The sequence below is a fragment of the Falco rusticolus genome, chromosome 3 (genome assembly GCF_015220075.1).
Source record: "Falco rusticolus isolate bFalRus1 chromosome 3, bFalRus1.pri, whole genome shotgun sequence".
Lineage (NCBI taxonomy): Eukaryota > Metazoa > Chordata > Aves > Falconiformes > Falconidae > Falco > Falco rusticolus.
This window is the reverse complement of record NC_051189.1, coordinates 58786460-58797500: the sequence shown is the minus strand read 5'-3', so window position 1 is coordinate 58797500 and position 11041 is coordinate 58786460. Positions and strand designations below refer to the sequence as shown.

At 48.6% G+C, this 11041-nt stretch overlaps 1 protein-coding gene across 1 annotated transcript; it reads left to right on the top strand.

Annotated features, from left to right (window-relative positions):
* The first annotated feature begins 5472 nt into the window (after positions 1 to 5472).
* Positions 5473 to 10519, top strand: TMEM200C (transmembrane protein 200C). The gene is made up of 2 exons (XM_037382340.1): positions 5473 to 5884; positions 8133 to 10519. The coding sequence occupies exon 2, from the start codon at positions 8176 to 8178 to the stop codon at positions 9823 to 9825; it is 1650 nt and encodes a 549-aa protein (XP_037238237.1). The 5' UTR covers positions 5473 to 5884; positions 8133 to 8175; the 3' UTR covers positions 9826 to 10519.
* The last annotated feature ends 522 nt before the right edge of the window (positions 10520 to 11041 follow it).

The window sequence follows — 11041 nt, the reverse complement described above, 5'->3', positions numbered from 1 at the left end:
TCACTCCATCCACAACAACAAGTACTCTATGTTACCTTGTTGTCTTTCCACAGTGATGATCAGATGTCCAGTGTACAGTAAAAAACTGTGATTGCAGGTCATGGGGGAAGGGAAATGACAAAAAACCCAAAACAAAACAAAAAACCCAACCAGGTCAAAAATTTGGGTTAATCTCTTTTGACAGCATATAAAAAAGATATTGTAATAGTTTCCATTTATTAAATGCTAAGGTAATCCTTTAATAATGCAGGACAAAGACACCTATCAAACTGCATGAGTATGTAAGTATGCAGTAAGTGCTGGTCTGAGAAAACCCTTCTCTTGAAAGAGGAAGAATGCAATCATTGTTTTATTCTCCTGACTAATAGACTGTGCTTTCATGCAGATTGCTGAAAATCATCTTATTATTAATTGTAAGTGTGATTATGCTTGATTGCATTGTTCCAGTGTTTCACCAGACCAGTCAGGAATTTCCCCAGCTAACACAGGCATTGTGTATTTTGTGTAATGAAAAGTCAGCCCTGCGCCCCAGCAGCCTGAGGTTATGCTGGGAAGCAGCAGGTGCATCCCCAAAAAACAGGGGGAAACACTGATGTCATTAAAATTGTAAAATATCTGCTAACTAGTCGGGGTCTGTGTGACAGTGGCTCCTCGTGGTTGGCTAATCCAGCTCATGGACTGCGTGGACCAACTCCATTTCACAGACACCCTGTCCCCATGGCAAACTGTCCGCCATTCCTCCCTGACCACTTCTCGACTGAGCTGGTTTTGTGTCGCCAGAACTCTCTGTGTCGCCAGACGTCAGGACTTGCAATGAGCAATGCAGATAAAAGGCATGAGCATCTCTCTCCTTGTTGAAAAACCTTTGCACAGAGTTGCAAAAATGCTGGTATCAAGTTTATTTTTGAACATCTACAATTTTAAATTACCACGGCTAAAAAATCTCTCTAGCACCTACTGCCCCAGAAGAAAAAAAAAAAGACAGCGGAAGCCATATGTTATTGGTGCATTCTAATGTTCTCCTCCTACAACAAGCGCTTTGGCATGCAAGTAATGTACTTTTAATATCACTTACAATAAAAACATTTTCCAACCCTCTGTCCAATATATTTTGTCATTATTTCTCATAGATAAGTGTTGTCCTGCTGACTCAAAATAGTATTGCTAAGGCTTGAAGAAAAAATAAGCTATTTTATGAACTTGTATTATAAAATACACATCCCCATCATTTGCTGTAGACATTCACACAAAAATGTTTAAACAGTAAGACATTGCTAATCGTAAAACAGTTGTACTCAGATATCTCATTGCAGCTAGGGCCAAGCTGCTTTGGGATGGCTTCTATCTCAAAGAGCTTACATTGCAGAGAGCAACAATGTAAGCTGAGGCGGAAGGCCATTAAAAAAATAATGTTTGCAGTGGGTTGAGGGAAATGCTGCACTGGTCTTACCTTTCAGGCAAATAGTTTGGGAAGCGGTCTAGGTTAGCCTTTATGTGGCTTTGTGTTCACAAATAACAGACACAGTTTTTTGCTGTCATTTGCTGTTGTCGTGTAACAACAAATCAAAAGTGAAGGCAAATAACATGGTTGAATAGTTCCTACTTCTATTTAAGCCAGCTGAGAAGTCATGCACAGAATATTTAAATGCAACTGGGTGACACCTGCCCCTGAGCACACTTCATAACCTGAGGGTGTGACCATCACAGACTTCCTGCAACATGTCACAACTGACCCAAGAGTATTTCACAGTGTCCTCTAATTTCAATCCTTTTGCAAAATGCAAATAAATATATATATATATATATTTATAAAGTGGTTGGTGTCATTAATGCCTCAAAAATAAAAATCTATTCATAGAGAATGTCAGTAAGAACTGAAGTGAGATAAACTAGTAGTTCCTTCCTTTCTTCGTGTATGTGAAAAAGCTTGTTCATCTTAAAGTATTCATTCCCTTCACCTTTCAATCACCAGATTTCATAGTTGTGTATTTCCTTCACCCCAGCAAATGTTCCCAGCAATGCGTATCTCTGCTATAATTAATTTTGAAAGAAGAACAGACACGCAAATTGCCATTCGCTCTCAGTGGATTATCTAGACTCAGGCTTGCTACACAATGAAAAGTTGCCTCTTATTCTACCATATATCAAATAAGCTGAACAAATCTAATACACAGTGTGGATTCACTGTGTTGATGTAGGCCTGTAAGGATTTCAAACATATTTTTCTCATTTAGGATGATTTCTTATAGTTCATTCACAGTGCTGCTCTTTTCTTCTGCATCGGTTATCAAATTATCATTAATCATACCAGAGTCTCCACCACTAAGCATATCAAAATCTCCACTGCCATGGGAAACAAACAAACAAGCAAAGTATATGGGGCTAAGATAAGACACAACAAACACTGAGGCCAGTGGCCAGACTGAGTGATGGTCCTACAACTTTCCGAACTACTGATTAAGATGAAGCTATGAATTCCAGCAACAAAGACTCAGGAAACCTTGGCATGTGGCACAATATACTGTGAAGCATGTGTACAAAATGTACATCAGCTTTTATTTTTAGTAATGTAATAAATTAGCTAATTAAAAATAGCTAAATAAGCTACAATTAAATAGGCTTTCAGGCTAGAGGCACTGCTATGATTGGAAGCCATTCTTGCTAGCAGGAGATAGGTTAAGATGGCAATGATCCCTCAATACTTCTGTTACTCTGTGTCTGAGAAACTGTGAAGAGAAAACAGTGGGGGAAACCTGAAGCCTGTGCAAAATGTCTCTCTCTTATGCTTGTAACACTCCTCCTCTAAGAATCCTTTCCATATTTATCCTTGTGATCTTGTGCTCAGACGCCAAGTAAGGGCCTTCTCTCTGATTCCGTTTTGTAGGGTCTCTACGCTGGGAACTGCAGGTCCATGGCTGGAACCCACAGATGCTACAGTATTTCAGATAAGTACAGCAAGTACTTTAGGTTGTCCTTTGAATTGTTTTTGGACCTTGGGCCTGCTGAGTGCTGAGATATATTAATTTGGCTACATATCTCCTGGATTAGAGCTGACATATCCAGCCAGCCTGGGGTGGAACCTATTCAAGCAGATACACCAAAACTGATGTCATTGCTGTACTGAAGCACGTCCCAAGAAGGACCACATGAAGGTTACCATCTTATGCTCAAACAACCTAGCAAAAGTAAATATATGCTTAAAAAATAGTGATTTTTATGTAGATAAACAGGGAGAGGAGAGGAGAAGTAGAAAGGGGAAAAAAGAGAAAGGGAAAGGGAAAAAGGAGATGGGAAAGGAGAAAGAAAGGAGAAAAAAACCCTAGTTCCAATATCCTCTTTTAATTCCTAATAATTTAGTTTCACCACAGTTTAAAGATAAATGCACGGCACCATGCAGAATGTTATATTAATAAAGCGGGAGCTGAGCCTGCCAGGAGGGCTCAGCAGGCAATGGAAACACAGTTACAAATTAACTCAGGCAACCAGTAAACCAGACCAGTAAGAAAGCTGCCTTTTGCAACTATTCCGCTTCTGGGAACACAAAAATCCATAAATGTTTCATTAAAGCTTGCAACGCCTTTGTTAAACAAGAAGAAGAATTGGAGAAGAATCTGTAGGATAGGTAGGGATATGCAACTCGGCAAGGTAACTTGATCTGAGGGATTCAGCCTCCCATTGTACAACTGGTCCTTAACACGTACAGCAAATTAAGATCGGATTGCTAGCTACTGCGGAACACCACCTTCAGCAGCTTTTCATCCAAGAACATATTTCTTATTTTCCAGGATTTGGCCTCACCTACAGCACATTTTGCTAAGAGTAATTTGAAAACTGTGAATGGATGTTAGCGTAATCACTCAAAACTTTAGCAATGAAAATATGGAAAAAGCTGTTGTATAAAAAGATAGCTAAATAGAATGGTTTAGTTTGACAAAAATAGAAAATATGACTCAGAGAAAAGAGCTCTTTGCCCTTTAAAAAAATCATTCTCGTTCTTCCCCTTTCTCTAACACAGGAACCTTTCAGGAAGAGTCTGGTGATGCTGCATTATTGATGTGATACAGGTCTCCAGTGGAAACAGATGTGGTATGTTTGGTTTTCTCTGATAGTCTGGGCTGAACACAAAGCAAATTACTGAACATCAGAAGATTGAGGTTCATTGAGACCATTCAAGATACACTTTTTTTTAAAAAAAAAAAAGTTCTTAAATAGCAAACCTTTAATTTCAAGCCTGTTGAATAACCAAAATTTATGTATGTACTAAAAGAAATGTGTCCCAAGTGATTTTACTCAGACAAACTGCAAATGACATTAAAATGCATATGTGCAGCTTTAGGATTTGTTTGTTCTCAAACCAGGCACTGATAGTTGGGGTGAAAGACATGGAACAGCACAGTCTGGGGGAACACAGAATCACAGGGTTGGTGAGGCTGGAATATATACAATTTAACTGAATAGGCATAAAGTCACAATTTTCCCAAACCGTGTTGGATCCTTTACTTTTAAAAACATGGTTTGACACCATGAACACTCTCCTTCTTGCCCCTCGGTTTCTGGCAGGCCGTTTTACACACAGCATAGTCTTCCCACGCAAGAGCTCAAGCAGCGGCAGAAGAGGGCTGGTTTGGCCCGGGCTAGGTCACACTCCAGCTTCAGGAGGAATCTAAAGCCAGTGTACAAAAAGGCACCTTCGGTCTACCCACCCCGGAAATCCACGTGATGTACGTTAGGAGCAAACCCCAAGCCACAGGATGAGTTCTCAGTATTTACCGAGATACCTGCCTGGGATTTGCCTCTCGAGCTCATGGCACACCCGTAACAAGACTAGACTAAGGCAATCAGCAGCAATCGCCTCTCATGAATAAGAGCGGCAGTGTGATGGGACACGCTAGATGATGTCTCACTTAGGTGATTGCTTCATTTCAATCAGTTTTCATGAAGCAGCTCAGGAGAAAACATCGTTTCCCGGTCTCTGCTGAAAATGAGAGGTCCTGGGTGACACCACTGACATATCTAAGCTGCCACTTTCTTCTTTCACCCTCTTTCTTCATCTTTCCACCTGCTTCTTGGCTTCCTCCCTTGCCAAACTTGGGGGGGGGGAGGGGCGGTAACAAAGGCGAGGGGCCGAGGCTGCCGAGGCATTACCGTTGGGAAGGTGTAGGATGTTCTTCCCACTGCTGAGCTCCAAAGCCTGGGGCCTGGCAGTCCCTGGGAAGGCTCGGGGAGGACGGGACCTCCCGACCTGGGGGAGGAAGCCGAGGGCAGGCTGCACCGCACCGGCGGCCGGCCGGCGGGCAGGACAAGGTGGCCGGGCGCGGCGCGGCGCGTACAACATGGCGGGGCGAGGCGCGGCCGGGCAGGGCGCTGGGGGCGGGGCCTCCGAGGGCGGGGCCGGCGGGGCGGGGCGGCGCGGGCGGGCGCAGGTGCGCAGGTGGGGGGCGGGGGGAGGCGGCCGCGGCCATCCTGCCGCAATTTCCCTGTGTCACGGCTCCCGTCTCCTAGCAACGGCGCCGAGTCCGGCCGGCAGCCGCGGCAGCCGCGCACCGCCCGCAGCGGCGGCGGCGCAGGCAGCGGCTCTGCCGGACGGCCGGCTGCGGGGCCAGGGCGGGCGGGTGCTGCGGGGGGCGGCCCCGCGGCAGGCAGGATGCGGCATGGCGAGGGGGCAGCGCTCCCGCGGAGCTCCCTGAGGCGGCCGGTGGCGGCGGGGCCGTGGGGGCGCTCGGCCCAGACCCGCCGCCCGCCCGCCCGGGGCCGTGAGGGGCGGTGAGGCGGCGGCGGCGGCGGCGGGGCGGGCGCCGCGAGGGGATGCCCGCTCGGGCTGGAAAGTTTCTTCCCCGCGGCGGCTCGGCCGCTTCCCGCGCGGACTTCTCCCCGGTCCTCCTCGGTAAGTGACCGCGTCCCTCCGCCGCTGCCATTTTGACCGGCGGCTCCGTCCGCCGGCCACCCCCGAGCGGCGCTCCGGCCGGCGGGGCTGGGCGCCCTGCCCCGACAGCGGGGAGCTGCGGGGCCAGCCCGGCCGGCGCGGCGCCCCCACCCTGCCCGCGGGGCACCCGGCGCCGCCAGCGGCACCTCCGGCCGGCGCACCGGGGCCGGAGCTCCGTCAGAACGGTGCGCGGCGGCCACTGCTCGGCAGCCGGAGCCCGGCGAGCCCCGTCCGTGGCGCCCGAGGGGCGTGGGGGGGTTAACCCGGGTGCCGTTAGCCCTGTTAAGGCTGTTTGCGGGCTTTACCGAGCGAGGTCGGGGCAGCGCTCGGGGGATCGCCAGCGGGGCCGGCGGCCGTGGGCTGGGGTGCGGGCGGAGGTCGCGGTCAGCTTGTGCGAAGGGTGGCTCCAGCCCCTGCCGGTCCCGGGCGGGTTTGTTGCGTTGCGGCCACTGGCAATGGCCGGCGGCCCGACGGTGCCTCCTTCGCGTGCCGAGCTCCGCGTTCGCCGTCGCCAGAACGGAGCGCCAGGCGACGCCGAGCTGGGAAGGCTCCGCGGAGCCGGTTGTCATCGGGTTTTGCTGTGGCAGAGGTGATGGGGTGCTGGCTATTGGGGCAGCAGAGATCAGAGAACTGACAATTTGAGGAAAGTGTGCCCCGGTAATTACACTTCTGCATCGACAAAGAATGCTCTTCCTGCCTTCTGTTTTTTTGGTTTTGTTGGGGTTTTTTGGGGGTTTTTTTTGTGTTGGTGTTTGGGGTGGGTTTTTTTCTTAAATAAATAGTTCGGCGATTGGAAAGAGAAGGCAAGTCTCTGTCCTTTGTTTTGAGCGTGCAGCGTCTCAGAGAGTAATTTAACAATGTCCTGGGTGACACCACCCTTCTTTTTCTGGGGAAAATACAAACGGAGTATATGGGACAAAAAAAAATACCGCATCCATGGCAAATCTGGGAATAGAACAGAAAATAAATGAGATTTAAAAGCTTAATGGGAGAAAGGGAGCAAGGTTTTGGGGGTGGGGGTGGGGGTTAGGTGCTTACTTAATTGCCTTCCAGTGCATTTAATGGAACTTTGTGAATCATATTATATTTGGTGCTGTCCTCTTTTGCTCCCTCAAAGAAAAAATAACTGGACACTCAGAGAAAGCGGGGAGGGGATCCTGCTTCTCTGTAGCACGAAGGTTTATCTTCCAAAAAGAATTGCAGTAGTGCAGGAATTGCTCCTGCACACTGCATTTTGTAGCTCAGATTGCTGGAACAGAGAGGTGACTTCTGATGGGCCAGTAAAACAAAAGCCAAAAATGCTCAGTGTTTAGTCCCCTGCCCATTTCCCTATGAGCAGCCATTGCCGTTTCCCCAGGTGACTCCTGAGGCTTTGCTCCTCCTTTAATAAGATTTAACATGCCAGCTCTTACCCACCAGCCACCATCTCCCTTTTCTCAGGGAAGGGGGGGTAGGGGTGGCAAATTCACTGCTGTTACATAATGTTACCTGGAGCATTGCACATGTTCCCAAACCAAGAATGCCTCTGGACCGCAGATGGGAGATGAATTTCTGTAATATTGCAGATCAAGTGCAAATGGCCAGGAAGAAACTTTCACAGAGCACCACATTCCACTGATCAAATGTTTCCTTTGCACGTTTCACAGTAATTCCTTTCCCACTCACTTAAGCAAGACAAGTAATACGTTTAACCTTCCCCCCAGTAATGTGTAAGTCATGTACTGAAACAAATGGCATCTATAGTACAAATATCCTGCTTTGATTTGCCCCATCCCCTCAAATCCTGCGTGACACCACTAAGCACAGCCAGCGTGCAGTGTAACCCCGGATCCTGTTAGGGAGTAGGGGCTCAGCATCCTCTGAGCTCTGGCGCTTTGCAAGCCCCTTCTGGGACCAGCAGGATCATTTCTCTGTTTACACCAGCAGATATCACTCCCTCTATCGTTTACCTGGAGTGTAAAGAAATTAATTAGCTGTTTGGCAAGAATGTAGTGGGGCACATGGCTGCTTCAATGCTGTCAGTCTGCCGGTCTCTTTCTCATACATGGGAGCTGTGTGGGCAAGGGAGATTGGTCTCTTGGTGTTAACTCCTGTCCCGCTTGTTGAGGGTTTTCATTAGCAGGAGTTTGAATGAGGAACAGAAAACAGAAACACCTTGTGCTGCAGGTCTGCCGCTGGTCCTCATCCTCTTTTCTTGCTTCCACTGCAGGAGCTGGAGCGGCCTTAGGGGGCAGTGCTCTGGGTAGCCAGCCATGATCGCCACTGGAGGCCTCCTGAGGATCTCTGCTAGGAAACAGGACCCCTTGCGACCCCAAAGCCAAGTCCCCAAACGCAAACGCAAGGCCAAAAAGAAGCGCAAGAACGACGTGGTCGTGGTGAAAGGCAAGCTTAAGCTGTGCTCCCTCTCGGGGCTCATCGCCCTCTGCGGCATACTGGTACTGCTAGTGGGCATTGCCTTGGCTGTGGTAGGCTACTGGCCAAAGCCCAGCCAGGTGTACAGAGAAGGCAGTTTCACTGGGGGCCAGCAGCTGGCACCGCAGGGTGGCACCCCAAAAAAACACTCCTGGAGCCAGGAAGGGGCACAAGCAGGGATCCATCCAGAGCCACCCACCAGAGCCAGCACCTCCACCACTGCTACCACCCGGGGGTCCCTACAGTCGTCCCCTACTTCCTCATCCCCCCAGGCCTCGGTGGGTTTCCTTTTCCGACTTTTCTCGAGCTACTTGCATTCAGACAAGCTGAAGGTGCTGGGCCCCCTCATCATGGGTATCGGCATCTTCCTCTTCATCTGCGCCAATGCGGTATTGCACGAGAACCGTGACAAGAAGACCAAGATCATCAACCTGCGTGACCTCTACTCCACTGTCATCGATGCCCACAGCCTGCGGGCCAAGGACAGAGGCGCCCCAGCCTCAGCCCCTCTCAATGGCTTTGTCAACTACGTGCAGTCCCGGGGCCTGGAGCTAAAGCCTGGCAGTGAAGGCCTGGGTGCTGCAGCCATGCTGGCCAAGAGCTCCTGGCCACCAGGACTGGGTGTCTCCCTTTCCCCACCGGACCTGGCATCCTCGCCACGGTGTTCCTCCTTTTGCACCCCACCGCCGCCACCCAGCCTGGCTGAGGCTGTGTACAGCATCTACCAGGAGCATGCTGCCCTTGCTGGCCGCACTGTCACCAGCCCACCCTGCAGCCCACCAGAGAGCTGGGGCCGGTGCAGTACAGCCAGCTCCATTGTTGGCTCTTCGCTGAGTGCTTTTGCCCTCCTGCCTTTGGCGCCGAACGGTGGAGGGGGAGGCTGGTGGAGGCCCCCAGGTGAGCGGGGAGCTCAGGAGATCCCACGGGGGGAGTTTGAACTGAGCCTGACTGACCTCAGCAGCAGCCACATCAAGGGAGGCTGTGGGACGAGGAGGCACAAGCTGGTCCTCAGGCGGCAGAGCACCAGCTGCTTGCCTGATGCCAGGCGTCCCCTTTTCCCTGAGCCACCTCAGTCCCCGGCTGTCAGCACGGGCCTGGACTCCAGCCTCTCAGTAAAGGCATCTTCTAGCTACTCCAAATCTCTGGATCTGGGTGGGTTACCGCCCTCAGCCCCTCCTGTCATCACTGGGACGGACTCCCAGAGCTCCCAGTTTGAGCCTTCCAGCAGTGATAAGGGCTACAGCCACCTGGAGGAGGCAGGCACCTCCTTGGAGTCAGTTGCCAACACCCCAGCCAGTAAAATCCAGGACTGTGTGGAGGAACCAGCTGAGAAAACAGACCCTCTCAAGGCTACCAGCAGAGAACAAACAGGGGAGCAATCCCAGCAAACTCAAAGACAGTACACAAATAAAGAGAAACTCTTTATGATTTCTAGGTCGCATGCTGCATTAGGGCTGGAGGATGGGGAACTGGAAAATACTGGCATCTAAACAAAACAGAGAAGGCACAAGGACACCTTGCAACCCTCCTCACCTTCCCCCTTTCTCCATCTCCTTGTGGACTTACGAAAGAGATCAATATCCAAAGAGATGCAGTATGTTACCCTTGAAAATTGAATTCCGTAAATCCTGTAGATGACTTCAGGAAGAAAAAGAAAATCCCTTCTGTCTGATCGTGATTGTATGTTCCATGCAAACCAAATTGTATTAAATATCCACAGTCCAGCAAGTTCTTTGGATCAGATTAATACAATTTCAGACAGTATAACTGTGCACTTTACTGTTTTGATTTCCAAGTGCCCCTTCTTCTCTGATTTCTTTCTTGCTGATTTGCCACTAACTGCTTGAAAACTGCAGGCACCTTTATAAGCTCAAGAGCAACGTGGTCTTCAGATCAAGAAAGCCGAGCTCTCTCTTTGTTTTGGTTCAATCACTGAAAAGTTTGCAAGGCCTTAAGTATGACGTACCTTGACAAAGAATGAGTTTGTTTAAATTCCGGGAAAAAAAATGACAATTTAGAAGAGATTAGAGCGGAACAGAGCTCTGATGATTTATTTAAAACCATTACATTCCTGAATCCAAAATACCTGCTACTACATGATACTTTATTAAGTATTATTACACATGTATTGACTAATAGCATTAAAAGATATTTTTTTTTTAAATAAAATATTTACAAACAAAACTGCCACACAAAAGTCCTTTATTTTGGTAAGTAATTACAGATATCGGAAAACTTTTGTGTTTATATTGTGAGAAATTATAGAGATGCTATGAGGCCAGAGGTTTGCTTATGCTTTCAAGCGGGTAATTAATAATTTAGGAGTAATTTCAGAGTAAATGCTGGTTCAGTCTGAGAAAACACACTTTAATTTGATCAGCAGATTCTGTCTCTGTTTCTAACAGTGCTGTGTGACAGCTGAAGAATTGTGAGATTTTGACATGCTAAGGAAAAAAATTTAAGGAGTTTTGACCTATTAAAATTAGACTTTTCACGAGTAACACATTAATCTCAAAGTGCAGCATATTCTTTCTGGATTTTTTACTTCCCTGATAACTGTTGCATTAAGCGTTTCTGCTGTTACAGTTCCTATTCGTGAATGCATGTGCATAAGCTTCATTTTGAAGTCCTGTCAATCTCATAGCAGTTGGCCCTATTGAAGTCAGCGGAGGTTTCTCACTGACTTCAGCATGGTGAGGATTCCTT

Bases quoted from the DNA above. Each gene is read 5' to 3' on its own strand.
- TMEM200C (XM_037382340.1), top strand. From the start codon at position 8,176: ATGATCGCCACTGGAGGCCTCCTGAGGATCTCTGCTAGGAAACAGGAC.